General features: G+C 30.4%; 1 protein-coding gene across 1 annotated transcript; it reads left to right on the top strand.

The window, feature by feature from the left end:
* The first annotated feature begins 23,474 nt into the window (after positions 1–23,474).
* LOC112758820 (transcription factor JAMYB) lies at positions 23,475–25,077 on the top strand. The gene is made up of 3 exons (XM_025807598.3): positions 23,475–23,767; positions 23,855–23,984; positions 24,375–25,077. The coding sequence occupies exons 1-3, from the start codon at positions 23,584–23,586 to the stop codon at positions 24,850–24,852; spliced, it is 792 nt and encodes a 263-aa protein (XP_025663383.1). The 5' UTR covers positions 23,475–23,583; the 3' UTR covers positions 24,853–25,077.
* The last annotated feature ends 835 nt before the right edge of the window (positions 25,078–25,912 follow it).

Raw genomic sequence — 25,912 nt, 5'->3', positions numbered from 1 at the left:
ACAATCATGTCTTCAATTATACCTGATGGGTATTTTATGGAGCCATCAGCAAGTTGAAGACAAATCTGGGTTGGTTTGATCTCTTCATTCAAACCAAGCTTTCTGATAGTGGATGCAGGAATTACGTTGATACTTGCACCAAGATCACATAGAGCTGTCTTGGTACAAATTCTCTCTAATGTGCATGGTATCATAAAGCTTCCGGGATCCTTAAGCTTCTCTGGTAAGCTTTTCAGAATGACTGCACTGCATTCCTCAGTGAGAAAAACTTTTTCAGTTTCTCTCTAATCCTTCTTATGGCTTAAGATTTCTTTCATGAACTTAGCATAAGAGGGTATTTGCTCAAGTACTTCTGCAAACAGAATCTTTATTTCAAGGGTCCTGATATAGTCTGCAAAGCGGGCAAATTGTTTATCCTGTTTCGCTTGGCAGAGTTTCTGAGGATAAGGTATTTTGGCTTTATATTCTTCAACCTTGGTTGCTGCAGGTTTATTTCCTACAGAAGCAGGCTGATAAGCCTTCTTGAGGGAGTTATTATCAGCACTTGCAGGTGTCTGATCTCTTACTGGCATTTGAACGCCAAAATTGAACATGGAATTGGCGTTTGACGCCAACTTTTCACCCTTTTCTGGTGTTTGAACGCCAGAATCATTCCTCTCTGGGCTCTTACTGTCCTCAGAGGGATTTTGGGTAGCATTCTGCTCATCCTCTGTCAGTTGTTCTTTCCTTGGCTTTCTGCTGCTTTGAGTTGATGTATTTAATGTTTTTCCACTCCTTAATTGAACAGCTTGACACTCCTCTGTTATCTGTTTTGATAACTGCTGTTTTGTCTGATTCAATTGGGATTCCATATCCTTGTTAGCAATTTTGGATTCTTGTAACATCTCCGTAAATTCTGCCAACTGCCTTGTTATAGAAGATAGTTGCTGATTGAGTTCAGCAACTTGCTCCTGAGGACTAAAGTCAGTTAATACTACCTTAGCTTCTTCTTTCATGGAGGACTCATTACTTATGTATAGATGATGATTTCTAGCAACTACATCAATAAGCTCTTGAGCCTCTTTAATAGTCTTTCTCATGTGTATAGATCCACCAGCTGAGTGGTCTAGAGATATCTGAGCTTTTTCTGTAAGCCCATAGTAGAAGATGTCTAGTTGCACCCACTCTGAAAATATTTCAGAGGGGCATTTCCTTAGCATCCCTCTGTACCTCTCCCAGGCGTTATAAAGGGATTCATCATCCTCTTGTTTAAAGCCTTGGATGTCCAGCCTTAGCTGTGTCATCCTTTTTGGAGGGAAATATTGATTCAGGAATTTGTCTGATAACTGCTTCCATGTTCTTATGCTTGCTATAGGTTGGTTATTTAACAACCTCTTAGCTTGATCTTTTACAGTAAATGGAAACAGTAATAATCTGTAGACATCCTGATCTACTTCCTTGTTACGTACTGTGTCAGCAATTTGCAAGAACTGTGCCAGAAACTCAGTAGGTTCTTCCTGTGAAAGACCAGAATACTGGCAGTTTTGCTGCACCATGACAATGAGCTGAGGATTTAGCTCAAAACTGCCTACTTTGATGGGAGGTATACAGATACTACTCCCATATGCAGTAGTAGTGGGATTACCATACGACCCCAGAGTCTTTTTGGACTGTTCATTTCCACTTAGATCCATGATGGAGAAAGGGAGATGATGTGGATTGTAATAAAAAAATTTATTTATTTATTTATTTTTGAATACCGAAAATTAAAAGGAAAATAAAATAAAATAAAATAAAAAAATTAAATATAATTTTGAAAATTAGAAAAAAAGATAAAAAGGAAATTGAAAATTAAAATAAATAATTAATTAAAAAGATTTGAAAAAGGTATGATTTTAAAATTCGAGATTGGAAAAGATAAGATAAGATTTTGAAAAAGATATGATTTTAAAAATTTTGACCAAATCAACCTAATAAATTTGAAAATTATGAGCAATTAAAGGAAAGGATATTTTTTTTATGAAGAAAGAGAAGAACACACAAAAGACACAAGACTTAAAATTTTTAGATCTAATGCTCCTTGTTTTTCGAAAATTTTGAAGGGAAAACACCAAGGAACACCAAACTTAAAAATTTTAAGATCAAAATATAAAGAAGACTCAAGAACACCTTGAAGACTCACAAGAACAACAAGAATAAAATTCAAAGACTCAAGAACATAAAAAGAACACCAAACTTAAAACTTTTAGAAAACTAAAAATAAATTTTCGAAAATTAAAGAAAAATAACAAGAGAACACCAAACTTAAAAGTTTGACACAAGATTTAATCAAAGAAAAATTATTTTTGAAAAAGTTTTAAAAGGAAGATACCCAATTACCAAGAACATAAGCACAACGCTCTAGTCAACTGAGCTATAAATTTAACGTATTTTTTTAAAAAAATGGTATTTAATGTATATAAAATTTTTTGAATACTGATAATTTGAAAACGCACAAGAAAAACAAGAAAAGATACAGAACAAGAAAAACTAAAGATCAAACAAGAAAAATAGCAAGAACAACTTGAAGATCAAGAAAGAACAATAAACACAAATTTCGAAAATTTAAAGGAAAATAAAAACATGCAATTGACACCAAACTTAAAATATGAATCTAAACTCAAACAGAAGACTCAAAGAAAAATTAAAAATTAATAAAGAAAAATAGTATTTTTGAAAGGAAAATAGCAGATGCAATTCTAGTGACTCTAAACTAACAAAAATAATTTATTCCTAATCTAAGCAACAAAATAAACCTTTCAGTTGTCCAAACTCGAACAATCCCCGGCAACGGCGCCAAAAACTCGGTGCACGAAATCGCAATCACACTTTTGCAATTCCGCACAACTAACCAGCAAGTGCACTGGGTCGTCCAAGTAATACCTTACGTGAGTAAGGGTCGATCCCACGGAAATTGTCGGCTTGAAGCAAGCTATGGTTATCTTGTAATTCTTAGTCAGGATATCAGTAATGATTCTTAGTTTTAATTACAAAAAGTAAAAGAACATGAATTAAATACTTGTTATGCAGTAATGGAGAACAGGTTGAGATTTTGGAGATGTTCTGTCTTCTGAATCTCTGTTTTCCTACTGTCTTCTTCTTCACGCACGCAAGGCTCCTTCCATGGAAAGCTGTATGTTGGGGGATCACCGTTGTCAATGGCTACCATCCGTCCTCTTAGTGAAAATGGTCCAAATGCGCTGTCACTGCACGGCTAATCATCTGTCGGTTCTCACTCATGTTGGAATAAGATCCATTGATCCTTTTGCGTCTGTCACTACGCCCAACACTCGCGAGTTTGAAGCTCGTCATAATCATCCCATCCCAGATCCTACTCGGAATACCACAGACAAGGTTTAGACTTTCTGGATCTCAAGAATGCTGCCAATTGATTCTAGCTTATACCACGAAGACTCCGATCTTTCGGAATTGAGGCTAAGAGTTACACACTCAAGCTATTGCAGATAGAATAGAAGTGGTTGTCAGGCACGCGTTCATAGGTGAGAATGATGATGAGTGTCTTGGATCATCACATTCATCAGGTTGAAGTGCGAGTGAATATCTTAGAATAGAAACAAGCATGATTGAATGGAAAACAGTAGTAATTTCATTAATCCATCGAGACACAGCAGAGCTCCTCACCCCCAACCATGGGGTTTAGAGACTCATGCCGTAGAAAATACAAGTTCTGATGTAAAATGTCATGAGGTACATAGTAAGTCTCTAAAAGTTGTTTTTATACTCAACTAGTAGCTAGAGTTACAGAAAATAAGTAACTAAGTGCAGATAGTGTATAAATCCACTTCCGGGGCCCACTTGGTGTGTGCTTGGGCTGAGCATTGAGCTTTACACATGTAGAGGCTTCTCTTGGAGTTAAACGCCAGGTTGTAGCCTATTTCTGGCATTTAACTCTGGTTTGCAACCTGTTTCTGGCGTTTAACGCCAGAATAGGATAAAGACTTGGCGTTAAATGCCAATTTGCATCGTCAAAACTTGGGCAAAGTATGAACTATTATATATTGCTGGAAAGCCCTGGATGTCTACTTTCCAACGCAATTGAGAGCATGCCAATTGGTCTTCTTTAGCTCCAGAAAATCCATTTTGAGTGCAGAGAGGTCAGAATCCAACAGCATCTGCAGTCCTTTTTCAGCCTCTGAATCAGATTTTTGCTCAGGTCCCTCAATTTCAGCCAGAAAATACCTGAAATTACAGAAAAATACACAAACTCATAGTAAAGTCCAGAAATATGAATTTTGAATAAAAACTAATAGAAATATACTAAAAAGTAATTAAAACATGCTGAAAACTACTTAAAAATAATGCCAAAAAGCGTATAAATTATCCGTTCATCAATTGTTTTAAAATAATATCAAGAGTTGTATTGTCTCTTTTTATAAGAGTCGTATTGTTTTTATATGAATAGACAAAGACCAAATTAACATTACAAGAAAAATGCTGAGTACTGTCAGGTTTATCGTCAGAAAAACTAATAAAATTCGACGGTAATTTAAATATCGTCGGATCTACCATCAGAAATAATTAGCCGGCATAAACTTCATCGGTAAATATTTACCATTAGATTTTTTTGTCCAACAGTAATTACCATCAGATTGAGCAACGGAATATAGCAATCGTGAAAACAGATCGTGTTGGACTTTATCGTCGAAAATTTCTAACGGTAACATTAGCGCTACCTCATTTATTTTCCCGTCAATCTTTAGTATATCCCTATTAATTAAAAATTAAAATAGTGCTTCAAACCTGATGTGAAGTACAAGAAATATAAATTACAAATACCAAGTGATGGTAACTGAAGTATTTGAAACAATGGTAACTATTTTAAAATCACAGAACTATGTTTACAGTCACTGAAATATATATTACAAATACAATTAGGTTTTTAAAGAAATACATATTACAGAACAATATTTATATTAACCTTAATCAGATTCATCATCTTATTCCTTTGGTTCATCATCCACCTCTTTCGATGTAGTTACCTGATTATCATCGAATTCATCTTTCCCTTCTTTGTTGCCATCGTCCCTATCTTCTTCTTGAAGATCGCCATCGTGTGGTGTAAGTGTGTCGGCATCTAGTCCAAGGTCAATGATGTCATCATCCATAATCGTAGACCTAAGGGTGATGGGCTCACTGGTATCAACCACCGTTCTCATAAAAGTAGGGTAGTCAATCTGGTAAGGTTGTTGACCCTCTGTCCTATCATCAGACTCGATACGACCTCTTGGTTTAGTCTTAATCACAACCACCCAACAAGACTTGCATGAACCCAGATAAGGCAAATAGTTACCTGTCGTGCATTTTGAGGTGGAATAAAATGATTGTAGTGCCTATATTTTCTAGTTACATTAACTTCAGTAATATCGTAATCCTTGTGCTTTCGGATTCCTTGTCGCGAACTGTGTTCATACCATTCACATTTAAATATGCATACCTTGTACGTAGTGCGACAGAAATACTCTAACTCAACTATGTTGTGCAAGACACCAAAGTAATCAGAGTGACCCCCGCCTGAATCCTCACGAACCCAAATTTCGGTGTTATCTGTTTTCTTTCTGATCGACCACTGTAAGGTATGGAACCGATATTCATTAATAGTGTACATCGGGTAGCTAGTGCCCTTATTCATTGGATCTCAAATAAGTGCAACTAGTTCTAAATCTGTTGTGTTAGTTAGCTACACCCTGACGTATTAGGATCTGCCTCTTGGAATAACCTATATGATTCATCAGAGGATAAAAAAGTTTTAATTAGATTAAGAAGTTAGTATCTTACTAATTGCAGTATTTGTCAAGACTTAAAAAAATCACATGAGGTATGGTAAAATTTTGTCACAGTTAAGCAACACATGCAGATGTGCAGCATCGATTTTCTTCTGACTTTTTAACCCAGCAAGCCTACCCTATGACACGTTTACAAACCTGCCCAAGTTGGAGGTGTAACCATCAGGAAACCTTAACCCTCTAATCTACTTACAAATATTTTGTCTCTGCTCCTTTATTAGAGAGGACACCGCCTTTGGTTTAGCCCACCACCTGTTATCAGGTCTCCTTAAGTTCAGATCTGGTCGCCTGCAAATTTCTTTCAAGTCTAACCTATCCTTATCGTTGTCCTTTGTTCGCTCATCGTCCATTACTGTGTGCATGATATTATCAAACACATTTTTCTCAATGTGCATCACATCAAGACAATGTCGCACCAAGTTGTCTTTCCAATAAGGCAACTCCCAAAATATACTTTGTTTAGTCCAATTATGCTCTCGGCCATATCCCAAATCAGTTAATTCCATGCTCGTTCACTTTTCCATACTCCGTCCACATTCAATACCCATCCTTAAACCCGTTACGGTAGAGGTGAAGCGTTGTGTCCGCCGATCCTAACCACTTAGTCAGTCGACACTTTTGACACAGACACCTAAAATCCCTTTAGACATAAACGGTTCCATGTTGAAAACATGCGTGACAAACGCGTCAACCCCCTCAAAAAATTCTGGTTTTAAACCCCCCGGCTGTCGTTATCCCTCACATACATCTATAGACGATAACTCGGAATCATATCGAAACACACACCCTAGAATTCAATGAACAACAAAAATATTTAAGTGTTTAGAAAATTTAGCAGAGTATCCCCTATAATTAGAATCTCTCGCCGAATACAATTATCAGTTTCTGACATACCAAAGACATAGCAAACAATTTAAACGATAATTCATAGACCTTCTCGTTAATTTAGCAACATTCGTTAAATAAAGACAACAGTATTTACATAGGAAACATCTGCAGGCATAAATCACTGACATACAGGCATTCAGTAAAACATCAAATCCTAACCGTTCTAGTGTGCAACTCCTTATAACTCCACAATTTTCTAGCAAACAAGGGTTTCTAGAAGGTTCCACTATGCGACCTTCTCCCACTTCTGTCTTAAAACTCTATTCTAGGAAAAGTAAGTCTAACATAAAATTTAAACAATTCATTATATTCAGATATAGAAAACTAACGTGAAATATTACTACACAGACAACAAAAGAAGAAAACTCCAATTGAGCTCAGAGGCAATGGCACCGTCCTAACAAAAAAGATTACTTATTAAATTCACAAGCCGAAACTAATTCAAAAACTAATTTAAAAAATACATAAAATTCACTATTCTAATGAATTAAAACTTAATTCTTAATTCAACCAAACTTACAAGAGGCATGACTATTTTATTGTTTACTTACATTAAATTAGCACAACAACTCCTAATAACATACTTCATTAAGCAAATTTAACCACTGATTTAACAGCCACTAACCCTAACAAAATGTTAAGCTCACAAAATAATATGAAAAACTATAATAATCATACCAACAAACTAATCTGATGATAGTGGTTGCAGGCTCTCTTTAATATCGTCGTGACAGAGGCAGCGACGACGGCAACGTGAACCTCAACTGCGACAGAAGATGAGACGGGAACAGCAGCAGTAGATTCGTCAAGCACGTGTAGCGATGGTGATAGCGGGTGCTTCCTCTTCGCTGGTGACATTGGCGGCAAGCTCCGGCGATGGCCACATTGACTACTGCTGTCGGAGGTGTGAGCAGATGAGGGAGAGAGAGAGAGAGAGAGAGAGAGAGAGCACCTTTGTAAAGTGAGGGGAATGGACTTCGCATTTGAATTTATCCCCAAATTTACTGTTGGATTTACCGTCAGATTAATTCGACTGTAACATCCTTCACGTGCCCAAAGCGCAACATTTCGCTAAACAACATTACCGTCGGATCTAGCCCCCGGTACCGACGGTAGTGAGGCGCACCGAAATTTATTTTTTTCCCACCAAATATTACCATCGATGTTACTATCGAAAATAATGTTTCCACAGTAAATATGACTGATACTAAATCCGATGGTACTCTGCATTTTTCTTGTAGTGTAAGTGTTCACTTTTTAAGGTAATTAATTTAATACTACATTTCGGGCAAATAACCTAAAGAAATGAAATGAAAATCAAATTTACATGGATCCCCTAAAATAAAAAAGGTTACATGCATGCCCTCATACACAAATTCATGTAAATCAAATTGAGCAAATTCGATTTATCCATTCCAGTGGTAAATTGAGTCAACAGGATTCGAACTACTAGGGATTTAAGTAAATCAAATGAGCTTGTTTCGATTTAATAGGGTTTGAAGTCCACCCATGATAAATCGAATATGTGGACGTCGAATTATATCCATGGTTTTTACCCATAGTAATCTGAATTGAGTGGATTCGAATTGGACTTTAGCAAATCGAAATAGGTCATTTCGATTTACTTAAACGACAGTATTGGTAAATCAAAGTAGGGTGCTTTGATTTATTGTGTGTATTCCTATATAAAGAGTTCGAATTCACATGCTTTTAATTACATTTCACCTTATTCCAGAGAAAGTTTTCACCCGAAAACACCCTGAAATTCAGACTGTGAAAATGGAAGACGATCCGAATCGTATCTATCGGTTAGACGGCAACGCCTATATTGCTGGTTCTATCCATGAAGAGGTTAGTTTCTAAAATTGAATATCTTTAAAAAATAAATAGTAGTTTGTGATATTAAGTCGTTTAGAATTTTATTATGTGCGCTGTTGAGATTTTTAAACTATAAATGGTAGTTTGAGTAGTGATTTGGTGGTTGTTAGAATTTTAAAAGTACAAATGTAAGGTGAAAAAGTTTTAAACGATGCTTAGTTAGAGTAGTGATTAACTAGATTAGAAATTTTTTGGGAGTTTAGGGTTTACTAATGTAAGTTTTGAATATTAAATTAAATGGATAGCAAAATTTCGGCAAGAATTTAAATTAGTTTAATTTTTTTTAATTTAATTTAATTCCTAAACATTAGGTTAACGGGCAGTAATTTAATTTATTTTTATTTTATTAGTTAAAATTAATTTAGTTTGGGTTTAGAAATTTTTTTGGCGAATTTAATTTATTTAATTTATTTAAAATTAATGTAATTTAATACTTAAATGTTAGTGTTTAAATTAATATAATTTAGTTTAGTTTGTTTTTATAGTTTACGTATTGAATATTAGATTAATTACGTGCTGTTAGAATTTAATTTAATTTGGTTTAATGCAAGTTAATTAAATTATTTATCGTTAGGTTATCTATGTCCAGTGATGCAACATAATTTACATTAAAGTTTATTTTTAGTAGAATTATCCATTTTAGGGTATTAGAAATTAAAGTTGGATATGATTTTGTTGAGAACGGCCTGTATTCTGTGATGATCTTTTGGTGAATTTTGGTTTGTTAATTGTGATTGTTCTAAAAAATTTTTTTATTGTTGTGCAGTCACATCAATGTATACTAGTATGAAGACGCAACATGGTATGCCCCTAGACGACAGGATCATACCGTACCTGCAGATGTTCGGCTTAGCCCATCTTACGAGGCTCAATGATCGCTGGTTTAGGTTGGATGAGCCGCTGGTCAGTGCATTTATTGAGCGGTGGTGGCCCGAGACTCATACCTTCCACATGCCATTTGAGGAGTGCATGATTACGCTTTAGGATGTTGCGTGCTATTTTGGCCTCTCCATCGATGGATAGTACGTCAGTAGATGCCTAACGGACTTCGAGCGGTTCATTGATGGCGGGCGACTTGCATGTGATTGGTTCCAAGAATTGTTGGGTGTGTTGCCTCCAGCGGACTACATTGACAAGTTCAATGTGAAGTGCACTTGGATGTAGGAGACATTCAGTCACCTCGCTCACGACACAGACGAGGAGATAGTTAGGAGGTACGCGAGGGCGTACACTATGATGCTATTATCTACCCAGCTTTTCGATGACAAGTTTGATACACGCATGCATATCCAGTGGCTATCGTACGTAGTGAGATTAGAGGACATGGGTGGATACAGCTGGGGATCCGCCGCTCTGTCGTGGTTATATCGGTGCTAGTGTCGTGTAGCTAACAAGAATGTGGTTAAGTTGGCCAGTCCGCTGTAGCTCCTCCAGTCATGGATCCTTTGGCGCTTCTCGAGTTTCAGGCCCAATGGTTTTGAGGCCTTTCATTGGCTGTTGGTGACAAAGTACTCACAGTTTATAGTTGTCATGTTTAATAATATATATTACAGATTATTGCCATTGTTAATAACAAGTTTTGGGTCAGGTGGTCCGGTTATCAAGCCACATCGAGTGAGAAGGGGCCTAGAGTTGGGTATTGGGGCTCAAGATAGATTTACTCCGACCAAAGGACATGAGTGTTTTAGCTTTCAAATATTCATTGTTGGTGTTTCTTTAAACTACTTATTGGATATAAATTGACTTGTAATACTCTTTATTTTTTACCAGTTCATGTAGATTCCATATAGCATATCGGATGTGGTTCAGGTAGTTCATTTCGAGATTTTGGAGCTCCGATATATAACACTATGGAAAACTTTTACGACATTAATCTACTTTGTCGTGATAGAGTGGCACTATCGAATCCCGATATATGGCACTATGAAGGGCTGTCATAGTATCAAATTATATTATTTCGATTTACATTAACTAAAGATAAATCCAAATAAATTACTTCAATTTATATAAATTTATGACACTCACGTAACATTTTTTATTTTAGAGGATGTATATAATTTTCTACTTCAATTCATTTCTTTATGTGATTTGCCTCTACATTTCTTTCGGTATAAACCAATGAAAGGAAGTAAATTGGCTAAAGAGCATCAATTCAACGTCCAAAGGAATATGATCCCTTACCCTTATAATACATGGAAATATTATTATTAAGTATAGCATCAAACTATGACTTAGTTTAATAAAATTAAATTTGATTTATTCTCACTCGAAAGATGTGGTTGAATGAAAAGGACTCATAATTTTTTTGACTAAATATTAAGAATTCAATCTTCATATGGAATACAAAAAAATATAATCCAACAAAAAATTAGTTATTGTATTCGATAGTAAATATACTCTGATCCTCGACACCAAAAAAAAAAAGAATTTATTCAAAATATAATTAACATATTTTGTTAAGATTATAAGTTTTAAAATATATATATATATATATATATATATATATATATATTTGACCAACATTTCTTTTTCTTATTTTTATCTTATACTTAAACCACTATTAACTATTTTCTCAAATTTTTCTCCTAAAAATATTGGTCCTAACTAAGGTTGTCAAACTCGCGAGTCTAAGTAAACTTGTGGAGCTGACCTAGACTCGACTCGCGAGTTAACTTGTAGACTCGTACGAGTTCACCTGTTATGAAGTTATATATATATATATATATATATATATATATATATATATATATATATATATATTCAATTCTAACCCTTAAAATTAATAATATCAATCTAAAAGCACATAATAAATTAAAATAATAGCATACATTATAACAAATACTTTAAAATACACATTCAAATCCTCTATAACTATTCTTATATAAATACAACATAGAACACACAAAATTAAAAATTCTAAATCTGTAATACTAAATCTTTAATTGAACATTGAACAATATCAAATAATCAAATTAACTCTAATCAAAATAATTAATTACTAATCAGCCATGAATGGATGAACTATCTGGCCATTTAACATAAATGATAAGCAATAGACTAAAACTAGAAGCAATAAAATTAAAAAAAAAAAACTAAATCAAGAAGCAAAGGCTAAAAGAAAGGGCAAAAAGCATACACAAAATAGAGAATACAGAAGAAAAGAAGGGGCAAAGTCCCAGCAACAGCATATCGAAGACAAGGCTGCAACAGCAGCATGAAACGATGGCGACAAAGAGTCATGGATTTTACGACGGCACAAATCAGAGCAGAGATAGGATTGTAGGAGAAGTAGTCAAACTCATGAACGGTGATAGCACGATGGAGTTGCGGATAGTGGAGATGTGAAAAATATAAAGCAGAGGGCAACATAGGCAAAATTCACAAAGAAAATGGCGCAAATCGGAGCAGAGGTAGCAGACGCAAGCGAACAGCAGCAACTCGACGGGGAACGGCGACTGCGGCAGAACATGAAAAAAGTGAGACTTAAGAGAAACAACGCAGATGAGTGAGTTGTGAGTGAGTTTTCTTTCATTCTTTGGGAGTGTTATCGTAACCCTAATAAAAAAAAGTGTTTTTTTGGTTTCAAAATGACGTTTTTTTGAACAAAAATGAAGAAAAACACAAACTCGCTAACTCGGTCCTAAACTCATGAGTTTGTCCAAGTTTGACTGAGTCTATAGCCGAGTCAATTCGATTCTATATCTAAACTCGTACGAGTTTACGAGTTAACTCGAGAGTTTGACAACAATGGTCCTAACATTAATATTGGTTTCTATTGGCTTCCTTACAAAACCGCCGCTTGAAGAATTATACATCCAATTCTAAGATTAAGACCGGAAAGACCTACAAGTCATAGCTCATCTAAAATCTACATAGACGCACGAACATGAAGCGAATTTAGTTTGCAAACGTCAATGCAAATTCCTTTCATACAATTACTGGTTCCACTTATAAAGTTGCCTTCATGTACAACGTACACTTTTCGCATTTTGGTAAACAAAGGTCCTACCATCTCTGTTTCTCACAACTGGGAACTTAAAATGTCAGCGCTCAAGCTTCATATATATCTATATCCATGAACATACTTTGCAAATTAAAGGGTGTTATTACGTTACACATGGCTGGCGTTTATTAATTGGTGTGTGTGTGTCATGCATCGAACATTCAAATCAGTGATATATATGTGATCAATCTCTTTTGTCAAGCACAAACAATGGATATTAAGAATATAATCATGAATATACAAATCATCTTACAGTAATCATATGTTCGTATGATGGGAAGTACATTTAACCACAAATAGACACCAAAACGTATTCGTAGGTCCACTTATTTCGAATATCCTAAAATAATGGTTCCTTTTGTTCTAAAACAAACCCAACTTTTAATTTAAAATTAAAGTTTAACAACAATAAACAGTGTTTTTGTTATTATTATTCCAGTGCCGGCCGGCCACTACAATATCTATGTGCAATTCTTTCTGTTTTCACTTTTCACTCTGATCATCACCACAATTACATATTCTCTCTGTTTTATTTTCATATATAATTTAGAAGTTTTTCTTTTTTATTTTCTCATATCTTTATTTGTTTGGAAAAATGGCCAAAATAAAAGAAAACTACGACATGAAAATGTGGCAAATCATCACTAAACAAAGAAATAAACTCTCTAAAGAATAAACATGAAGACCCAAATTTGAAAAACAAAAATGCTACTTATCCTTTAAAATTCAGTCTTTGATAAATTTTTTAAAAATTTATTATTATTTAATTAATTTGAATATCCACTTTCAGATATCAGTTATTTAAAAAATTAAGAAAGTTACTTGTTTTTTATTTTTTTCTCTAAAAATTAAATAAATGACAATATTTAAAGAATACTTAGTTACACTGTTTTAAAAATATCTCTTGTTACCATCTGTTACTATATATGTTAACTTCTCAATAAATTTCTGATATCTGAATTTTTCAATCACAACTTAATGGGAGTCTAATTTTTTTATTTAAACAATAAATTTAATATTAATTCGTCTCAAAACACTAATATTTTTTAATTAATTTTTTCCAATAATATATAAATTAAATGAATCTTTAATCGTTATTATATTCGTTACTTACATAATTCTGTAAAATGTGAAACCCATATAAATTAATTCGATTTTATCAGAATACAAAAGATGCATGTACTAATGAATAATAAAAATATTATATTAAAATTAATTATCGAAATTAGTCATCATATATTTATATATAAATATATGTATAATTTAATTTATTTTTAATATAAAATATATATTTTATATTAATCACTGATTTTAGTATACAATAAGTGCAATTGCTCCAAAAGAATCAAAGGGAATACAAGAACAATTTGCGACCAAAAGGATAGCATGATAATGTGAGGTAAGACTAATGACTATAACAAAAGGGAGGAAGAGTATCAAATTAAAAACAAGCATGGTGTAGAAAAACATAAGAGACCAGGGGAAAAATATAGGAATATATGTATAGTGATTTACTTTTAGATATAATGTTATGTTATTTGGGATTAGGAAAAAATTATTCGCCAACTTTGTGCAAGTAATTAGTGATGTATTTTTTGAAGGGAAGAAAAAACATTATTCAACAACGTTAAGCTATGATAATGACAAAAATAATGCAAAAGTGAATTATGTTCAAAGAATTGAAAATTGTGTATAGTATTTTCGTTGTATTAACAATATTGTAAAAACTCACGTAGAAGATTAGTTTTTGTACGAAATTGGTAGTTGAAAAAATAAAATAATCATTAATTTATTATACAAAATAAAATTAAGTAATTTTATAGGTATACGTTTTACAAATCAATTCTATTAGAGAATTAACTAAAAATATAATTAACTAGAATTAATTAGTTAAAAAATAAAATGTCTAAACTTTTCTTTACCCAATAAAATACTACATACACGCAATTTTCAATTCTTTGCACGGATTCACTTTTGCATTATATATTTTTGAAATGGTCATCGCCGAAGCAGGGTCATCAACTACTTTTCCTTGGATCATAAATTTATAATCCAAAAAATGATATTGATCTGTTACTAACAAATCGGCCTAAAACAAATTAACAACTTCGGACTGGGATTGGAAACTACCAAACTCAACAATCTTTTCGAAGATGTCTCTAAACGAATTACTAAGGTTCAGTCACTACTGGAAGATTTGCAAAAAAAAACTCAGAAAAACAAGCAAGAGATACGAATAACTCCCTCAAATAAAAAACAACTCAATATATATAAGTAACTCACTAAGTTACTGGTATGTGATTTATTTTATATTCTTTTTGAAAAACTCACACTCTTTTTTATTTAAGCATTAGAGTATTTTTGTAGGTATCCATTGTCGTCGTTCTTGAAGTAAATCAATGTATCATCCTTTTTTTATCCAAACATCAGAAAAACGAACTACACCTTAAAATCAGTTATTCACGCAGAGACAGTGTGATTTAATCATTTTTATCTCTATTTTTATTAAAACTTTAATGTTCATGTTCTATCCGCTGAACATATAATATTCATATCAAAACTTTTCAACTTAATTGATACTTATTTCTGAATACCCACAACCAGCGCCGGGGATTCTTGTTCTTGAAATTGATGGATTTTAACTTTTGACCCAATCGAATTCATAAAGTAGAGGTTCATCAGTTGAAATTTTTTACTAATATTATCAGTAAAAAATAACTGTTTTCTATTATATATATAGATATGATGATGATCTTTTTATTTGTTACTTGAAGTCGATTAAAAACGTATTGTATTATTTTTATATAAAAAGTATAAAATAGGATAAAAATTTACATGCACTTGTCTGATCTTCATATGAAATTGATAGTTGAGAACGGTTAGATGATAATTTAGTCAAACTTGTCAAATTATTTAACCATTTTTAAATATCAACTTTATAATAAAACAAACGTGAGTTTCCATCATAAAATAAATATATGTGATGGAAACAATACAAATATCATTTTTCGCTTTCAATGGTGATATGATATTGATCCAGAAAAAAGTGCCTTAACTTTTGACGAGAATATAGAATATTTTAGACCACTAACCCGGCCACCATTGACGAGTTTGGTATTTGTTGAATGCCATGGCTTGGTCTCTACTATTCTTCTTGGCATTTATTCTCAAAGAACTCCAAGCTCATAATATAATTTATAGTTCTATTTTACTCAGACATTTTGACCATTATCCACAGTCCTAAAATAATCTTTTCTCTAATGATCCAGTTCAATATTATTTGCCGGTAAATATAAAATTCATACATACATACAAATGTTCAAATATAAATCCCATTGATCTTCTAATTCCCAATCCAGTGTGTAAAATAAATGCAGAAAACATACTAAAAAATCTTATTTTTATTAATATTAACTAATGTTTTAAATTAATATCTTATTTTTATACGAATAATATTATCTGACTAATAAAATTTATTATTTTTATCAATATTTAGCCACGCTAAACATTATAGGCTAAACCCTAAATTCCAATTTCGCATGCATTTGGTTCGTGACACGCAACAAAGGGCCATACTTTCCACGGCCTTACAACTCATGTTTCTTGCTCTTGAGAAAGATTTTGATGTATTATTAGACCGATTCCTTAACATGTGAAAATTCTTTATAGGCAGCATATATGTATGTGTGTTTTGTTTATCCCACTCTTTAATTTCTTTTGTAGTTTTATCGGTTAAAGTCTAACTCTCCCTTATTTTTCTTTTTGTCAATTGACTAATTTAATTTGTTTTTAGTTGGTTATTCTGATTCAAAAGAACGTTTGACCATATGCTTTTTGCTTCTTGTGAGAGAGAATTAATGGAAGTGTGTTTTTTCATACCACGGTGAGGAAAAGATTGAAAAACAAATATCTGATTCAACGCATTCATGTTGACTTGAGTCGTCGCTTGAAAGACTCGGTCAACAATATAATGTATTAAATTAACAACTGACAATAACAACGTACCATCTATATCTTTTAAAAAAAATATTATTTATACATTAAAATTAAAATTAAAATTAATTACTAATATATTTGTATATAAATATATATATAATTTAATTTATTTTTAGTATATATTTTAGTTAAAATCAATTACTATATATTTTCATACATGATATGATGACGATTTTACTTAAAAAGAGAGAGAAACAAAACTCGTTTCCTTAACACCTTTCCATGTAATTTTATATGCACAATTTAAAAATTATTTAAATAAAGACGTTTAAAATATTTTTTTAAAATATTTTTTAATAATTAAATTTAACATATATAATTAATTAAATCGTATTATTTCTGTTATAATTAGATTAGACAAATTAATTTAGCTAAAAAATTAATAAATTAAATTTTAAATTGATCTAAATTATTATTTTTTATAAAAAATAATTATAATATTTTTATTATAAAAAATATTAAAATAATTATTTTATATATATTAAAAATTTTAAATCTCAATTCCATGAATGATGGTGAGAGAAAAAAAATTATGATTTAAAATTTTTAAAATTAATATTAATATATATATAAAATAAGAGTATTTTAGTTATTTTTTATAATAAAAATATTATATTTATTTTTTATAAAAATATTAACTTAAATAGATTTAATATTTAGTTACATTCATTGTTTTTTTGGCCAAATTAATTTATATAATTTAATTTTAATAAAAATAACACAATTTAATTAATTATATATATTAAAATTTAATTATTAAAAAAATATTTTAAATATTTTTATCTAAATAAGTGTCTTACTTCATTTTCCCGGACCTGAATTTCGGTAATGGAATTTTATATAGCAAGACGAGGAAAAAGGAAAACAAATGAATGTAAGGGTAGATGCCACAAATGTTTTGCACGTGTTTGAGGTTTATTGCCACAAATATTAGATAGCTGGATATCACATTAATATAGACACTTAGCTTCTCAGAGAACCAAGATCTAAAACGAGTCACTGTGATAAATTAAAGAAAAAAAATGTATATAAAATATTTTTCTTCTAAAATATGTAAAGATAAATTAATATTTTAAAAAAATTAGATATTTCACATTTGAAAAAGTAAAAACATTTTTATATTTTTAATTAGTTGATAATTTATTTATCTTTAAAATAAAAATTTATTCTAAAATAAATTTAAGACTAAACTAATAAATATTTGGTACCTCAAAAATGTAACGTGGTATTACTGTGGTGAGTATAGTCTCTAAAATATTTTCTCTATAGTTTAATTAGTCTTTGAAAAATATGTATATAAAATCTATATGCTATAGGATCAATACTTTTAATAAAAAAAAGTGTAAAAAAATAGTTATAGTTAATATTGATTTAAATGAAAGACAAAAATTAAAAAATATTAGTCACCTAATGCTATAATTTAATTAAATTAAACGCACTCATTTATTTTCTCACTCTCAATCTAATCTGTCAAAAAATACATGTTATGTATTATTTTATTATTTAATCTTTAAAAATTCATGTCACAAATATTTTCTCTTTAATTACTTATGCTTTCTAAGCACCAAAAAAGATAATATAAGGTAGCTAGTATACCAAGCCTGTTAATATAACATCCAAATTCAACTTCTAATTACGTATATGTATGCGTATGCATAGAAAAGTGATGATCATATAATAACTCATCCACGAGTTTTAAGAGCAGAAATTTCAAAAATAAAATTATGTTAGTTAAAAGAATTGTAAATAAGATTATAATGATTAAATAATAAAAATTGTGCACAACAATTGCAAATTATAAATTTTGTAGTTTAATTTACTTCTTGTATCCATTATTCCTCCTCTTATTAATTTGTAGAGATATGTTCTTAGACTAGTGCTATGCAAATTATAAATTTGTAGTTTAATTTACTTCTTATATCCATTATTTCTCCTCTTATTAATTTGTAGAGATATGTTCTTAGACTAGTGCTACAGTGCAATGTATTTTTTAATAAAGAATATATATATATATATATATATATATATATATATATATATATATATATATATATATATAAAAGAGTACAATAAAGAGTACATTTAATAATATGCATAATGAATTCAATAGAGTATATTCAATCATAAATAAAAAATAATAATTATAAATATTTTTTATAAATTATTAAAAATCAAATATTTTCTAAAAATATTATTAAGATTTAGAATTTAGTCTTTTATATTTAAAATTAGTGAAATATTTGTCAAAAATATTATATTTTGTTGGTCAATTAGTATTATTGAATCTATTAACCACGATAATATGCAGATGATTGATTGATTTTTATATAAAAATATTTTTATTCTATTTAGTATTTAATTTTGATAAAACATTAATTAATTTTAAATTTAGTTATTATGAATTCTTATATCTAAGAATACAAGTTAAGATTGTTATTAAAAAAAATTTAAATTTTTTATTTTAATAAATGCTCAATAAATTATTAAAATAAAAAATTATAATTTAAAATTATAATTTTGATAAAATTACAAAATTTTGAATTTTTAATGACTTGTAGAAAATATTTTTAATTATTATTTTTAAAAAATGTTTGATTTTTAATTAGTTCCGAGTATGATTTTATTTTCGTCTTTTACATCCATGTTTGAATGCAAATTTAAATGCCAATAAAGTAAACAAGAAAATCTTATTGATAAATTTGTTCACATGAGTTAACATATATAGCTTATTTAACTTGTAAATTTTTTTTACGTAAAACGAATGTAGAAAAAGCGTTACGAATTTAAGTAACAATGATTTAAACATATGTAGCTTAAGATAGTAGTGTTTACTTAACTAGATTATATCCAGATGGTTCTTACTAAAGAAAACATTGCAACATGTGGTAATACGCATTTTGCGGCGGTTTAAACAAAACCGCCGCAAAATGTAAAACAATAACTCACATGACGGTACATATAGCGGCGGTTTTCGAAAAGACGTCGCTAAATGCAAGCTTGAATAAAATATAGCGACGGTTTGAGAAAAATCGCCGCTAAATGTTGTCCTGATTGCAGCCCCAACCAATAACCACCGCTATATGTGCCGCAGGTTGCCGTTTTGCGGTGATTTTATAAAACCGCCGCAAAATTTCTGCCGCTATCTGCCGGAATTGTTGTAATGAACGCTTATGCTTGTATAGCCGTTAGACGGAGTTCTGGCCAATTGGAGGATATTACTGTTGCATATCCCGAGTCAGAAGTCTTTAAAGAACTTGCTAAAAGGTATTTTTTTAGGCTCCATGTTAATCGTTTTAGAAATTGTTAGTAATTATTCTAGGGTTTACATATTATATGAATAAAGAATTGTTTTTTATGAAAATGATTGATGTCTATATATGAGTAGCATTATTTATTTTCACCCCTTCCCTTTATTTAATCTAAGTTTCTTGTTTCTTGGTGTTTTCTATTTAACAGTAGAAGAAATTTAAGGCGTATGAAGCTTAAAGAATGCATCGGTAGATTAAAGATGCTTGGTTACTTAGGTTAGGTTTATCAGCTGTTGAATTAAGAGAGGCTACTAATGGATGTCTCTTGTCGGAGGAGCTTGAGGTTTTTGGTCGCGATCTTTCTAGGACTTGTCTTGAAAGTATTGGCCAAAGCTGTCCTCTTCTAAAGGTGTTGAAAATTGTCGACAAAAGGAAGTATTTCCGATTCACTCTAAGTGGAAATGTTGGTTTGCTTGCCATCCTTGACGGATGCCATCGTTTGGACACTGGATCTCCGAGGATGTGCAAATCTTAACCTGCACGAGTATGCTTTGTGGGAGAGACGTGTTATGCAAATCAGAGACGTACAGCTTCCAGACAGGTACTTTTCTTATTCTTCTGAAGGCACTGAAGCTAATGCTGATGATCCCTTATGGCACTATGGTTGATCTTAATACCTTGTGTGACTATGATATGCTACAAGGGTTCATAATTGGGGGTTGCCCAACCACAAATGGCGGGTAGTTTAATATTCCAAGAACTTATTATTTTTGTTTCTTTTGCAATTTTAGTGGAACTAGTGAACACTTCTTTTACTATTTTGTATTTTGATTTCATTTAGTGTTCGCTTCGAATTCATTTTGGACCATAGTAAATCGAATTAATTTACATCTATTTATACATGATCCAAGTGTATATAAAAAGTACAATAAAGAGTACATTTAATAATATTCATAATGAATTCAATAAAGAGTACATTCAATCATAAATAAAAAAATAATAATTATAAATATTTTTTATAAATTATTATAAATCAAATATTTTCTAAAAATATTTATTAAGATTTAGAATTTAGTCTTTAATATTTAAAATTAGTGAAATATTTGCCAAAAACATTATATTTTGTTGGTCAATTAGCATTATTAAATCTATTAACCACGATAATATGCAGATGATTGATTGGTTTTCATATAAAAATATTTTTGTTCTATTTAGTATTTAATTTTGATAAAACATTAATTAATTTTAAATTTAGTTATTATGAATTCTTATATCTAAGAATACAAGTTAAGATTGTTATTAAAAAAATTTAAATTTTTTATTTTAATAAATGCTCAATAAATTATTAAAATAAAAAAATTATAATTTTGATAAAATTTTAAAATTTTGAATTTTTAATGATTTGTAGAAAATATTTTTAATTATTATTTTTAATATTTTATAGAAAATATTTCTAATTATTATTTTTAAAAAAATGTTTGATTTTTAATTAGTTCCGAGTATAATTTTATTTTCGTCTTTTACATCCATGTTTGAATGCAAATTTAAATACCAATAAAGTAAACAAGAAAATCTTATTGGTACATTTATTCACATGAGTTAACATATATAGTTTATTTAACTTGTGAATTTTTTTTTACGTAAAACGAATGTAAAAAAAGTGTTACGAATTTAAGTAACAATGATTTAAACATATGTAGCTTAAGATAGTAGTGTTTACTTAACTAGATTATACCCAGATGTTATTACTAAAGAAAATATTGCTGTGGTAATACGCATTTTGCGGCGGTTTAAACAAAACCGCCGCAAAATGTAAAACAATAACTCACCCGACGGTACATATAGCGGCAGTTTTCGAAAAGAGTCGCTAAATGCAAGCCTGAATAAAATATAGCGACAGTTTGAGAAAAATCGTCGCTAAATATTGTCTTGATTGCAGCCCCAACCAATAACCACCGCTATATGTGCCGCAAGTTGCCGTTTTGCGCCGCAAAATTTCCGCCGCTATCTGTCAGAATTGTTGTAGTGTATTAATAAAAACCCCATGTCCTTGAACACCTATATACTTCAATTACTTGTTCATTTGAAACATTAAATACTAGTTCATAGACCACAGATAATTGGCTCTTTTAAGCATTTTTGTTAAACTAATTAATCCTAATCCTAGCAGTGTGTATGGAGAAACATATCCATTTTTAATTATTTTTATTTTTTTTAAATTTGATTAAGAACATATTTATATTATATTATATTATATATTTATAAAAGAAAATATCCAATAATATTATTTTAGGCCCTAAATGATCAGTTTTGAAACAAGGTATAACATTCTAAAAATATTTGTCCAAATGTTATAAATGACCTAGAAAAATCAATAATGTATTAAAATCTAAAAATTAGTTATTTTTATTGAATAATTATAAAAATGCTTACGAAGAGAAGTTATTTTTCATTATTAAATAGATAGATAATCAATAACTTTTTAGCCATTATTCAGTCAATAGTTTTATTTTTATCCTTTTCTTTACAAAAAAGGAGGGTATACTTAAATGAATATATCACTTTTGTATATACTTTTTTTAGTATACTATTTTTTTTTCGTAATAAAAATGAAAAACAAAAAAAATGTACCGTAAAAAATATTCATAAAAGTTGCTTAATTAGTTGATTTTCTTGTTCTTCCCCTGCGTGACTGAGAGTAACACATAATGTTGCCTACGAGCGTTATTGTTATATTGTAGCTGCTACTTATTTAAAGATTTTACTAAGGTGCATTTTATGATCATGATGAGTGATTACGTTGGTTTATAAAACTTTTACGATCCTTAAAAAATGTAACTAACATTAATATCATATTCTTTTAAGATTTTTTATTTGACCAAATAAAAAATAGAAAATATGATCACTAAAAAATATTGTCAAATAATTAGTAAATTAAAAAATATAACTTAAATTTTGGCTACACTTTTTTAAATACTTTTTATACACTAAAAGGTCAACACTTCTAGTTAAAAAAAAATGAAGAATTAATTAATATTAATTCAAATATAAAATAAAAATAAAAATAAAAATATTAGTCATTTAACCTTTTTTTATTTAAATTTTATAGACTATAGTGACCACAACTACATTATTCTTCTTGGAATTCACCAAATAATAAAAATAAGAGAAATTCGTAAGAGTCATTAATATAATTTTTAGTATTTATTGTTATTATTTGATTAATATAAATATATTAAATTATTTTTAATAAATAAATTTTATTAATTTATATATGTAAATTCTAAAAAATATATGTACAGTGTAGTTATAAACTGTATTGATTCATATATATAAATTTTAGTAAATATAAACGTAAATTATATATTTTTTATAGAAAATTCATATAAATATGACCAATAAATTATACTTCAAATGATATAGTTTTTTTATACTCATCTAAAAAATTGTGGATTCAAATCTACTTATCTTTAGTAAAAAAAAATCATATAAATATGAGTGTAAATAAATTATTGTTGACTAAATACTAACAAAAAATAATAATATTTATTGATCATATAACATTAACTTTAATAATAATATACGAAAATAAAATAGTGGGAGCTGGTTATATATTCTTTCTTAAGTAGCTACTAGAGCCTATAAATATGTATGTATAGATTTGCAATTTTCCACGGACTAGACCCCCACAAGAAAACTAATACATACATCATACATGTACACACTAAAATAGTGAAATATAACAATAATGGAAGCTAATAAGAAGAATAAGGTAAAGAAATTAGGATCAGGCAGTATAGAAGAAGAAGAAGTGGAGAATGATAAAGGTATGATAAGAAAAGGTCCATGGAGCGTTGAAGAAGACGTGATTCTGAGCAATTACGTGGCCACTCATGGTGATGGTCGCTGGAACGCCCTCGCCCGCTCTGCAGGCACAAACCTATACTCTATGTCTCTAATAATTATTTTGATTTCTTCACTTTTCTTTGTGTTTCTACACTGATGATGCAATTAAACAGGACTTAAGAGGTCCGGGAAAAGTTGCAGGTTGAGATGGCTAAATTATCTTCGTCCTGATGTTCGCCGCGGAAACATCACACTCCACGAACAAATCACCATTCTTGATCTTCATTCACGCTGGGGAAATAGGTACAGCTGCTCACTCATTCAGATTTCTGTAACTTAATACCGTTAGATGATTAATATTTTCTTTTAATTAATTCCCTATTTTGGATTGGAAAAGTCTAGAGGAAAGTAACTTTTGTGTTTTGTGCCAGCACTTAATCATAAAAAAAAAAAGTGAGTGATCTCTCACTATTAGATCTAATCTCACACCATTAAAAAAATTATTAATAACTAATTGATGATTACAAAACATAAAAGTTGCTGCCCCTAGCACTCCTCTTTCGGATTTACTATTTTGATTATCGAAAATATTTAGTAAAAAAAAAATTAAAAGTTGTTTTATTTAAATTCATTAATAGTTGAGTTCGGACTGTTTTTTGTCATCCCTAATATTATAGTTTGATTATATTGTAGATGGTCAAAAATTGCGGAGCACTTGCCAGGAAGAACGGACAATGAGATAAAGAATTATTGGAGGACCAGAGTGAGTAAGCAGGCAAGGCAACTCAACTGTGACGTCAATAGCAAAATATTCAGGGACGCCTTGCGTTATGTTTGGATGCCTCTTTTGCAAGAGCGACTTCAATCGAACTCGCAAATGGAGCATCCAAACGCAACACAAGCCTACTCCTCGGACTCATCATCATCAGCATCCCTTGGCATACAACAATTCTGTTCTGAATCTGATCAACAAGTGATGAGTAATCATGGTGTTTTGGTGCATAGTATTGTTGAAGATGAGCCCGGAATATGCCCGAGTATGAATAACGAAACGTTTGAATATACCAATATACCCTTGGGGGATAGTGGGGACTTAATGCTGGAGAGTTTGTGCAACAACGATGACAACATATATGGCTTCTGTCACGACTTTGTCATGACCTTGGAATAATTCCATTGCGTCACGTATCACCTCGCACCACTATAATATACCTAGTGAAATAAAGTAGTTGACCGTTAATTAAGCATCTACTAATTCTGTGATTTTACATTGTGACATGATCTGGTGTACAAATTATGGATCTATAATTCTATATAGATCAGAGGCTATAGCATCATCAGGGACATGTATGTAATATAAATATATATTATAACCCCTCCCAAAAAATTGACGTCATGAACAAGTGGATGATAGTGTTCCTATAGAATTAAATTATTGGCACAAAGTACAAATACTTGAAAATTGTCTACTATTATTATTTGTTTTAAAATAGAAAACTTCTTTTGCCAATAAAGGTAATCCTGTTTTGTGATTATTGGTTTTTGTGCTCATTTCGGGTTATTATTGGCGACTTAATTAGAGAGTGAAGGGTTTGGAATTTCGTCTACGTTTGTTAAAGTTGTGCTTGATCATATAGGTTATTGGTTTGATTAGTGCATATTTTATAGGTTATGTAAAAAAGTCTAAAAGTTAAAAGTTTTATTGTTCTTTCTATTTAAGTAAAATAGTTAAATTTAAAAATGCATGATTTTTAAAGCATAATATAAAAAGTGAGAGAAATTGTTCTTTTAAAATGATTGAGAATGATAATATTTATAAAACTTCTCCATATATAAAATTAATTGTTTAATACAATGCTCATATAAATAGGATTAATGTAAAACAATTTATTACTGATGTTCTACATCATGAAGATAATGTAGAACAATCTATTATTGATATTATACATCATGAAGATAATATTTTAGTAGATCATATGGCGAAAGATTAAACTATTCATAATAAAAATATTGTTCAAGAACAATCTTAAAAAGAGAGAACCTGCTATGTCACTACATTTACAAGAGGTAGATGATGCAATATTAAAAAGATTAATTAGAATAAGAAAACCTACAATTTCTAAGGACTATATAGTGTATCTTATTGACTTTGACTATAATGTTTGTGATGAAAAAGACCCAACGGCGTTTTCACAAGCAATGAAAAGTCGTAATTCCAATTTATGACTAGA

The sequence above is a fragment of the Arachis hypogaea genome, chromosome 16 (genome assembly GCF_003086295.3).
Source record: "Arachis hypogaea cultivar Tifrunner chromosome 16, arahy.Tifrunner.gnm2.J5K5, whole genome shotgun sequence".
NCBI lineage: Eukaryota > Viridiplantae > Streptophyta > Magnoliopsida > Fabales > Fabaceae > Arachis > Arachis hypogaea.
Note: the sequence above shows the minus strand (reverse complement) of the source record. Positions and strands in the feature narration are given on the sequence as shown.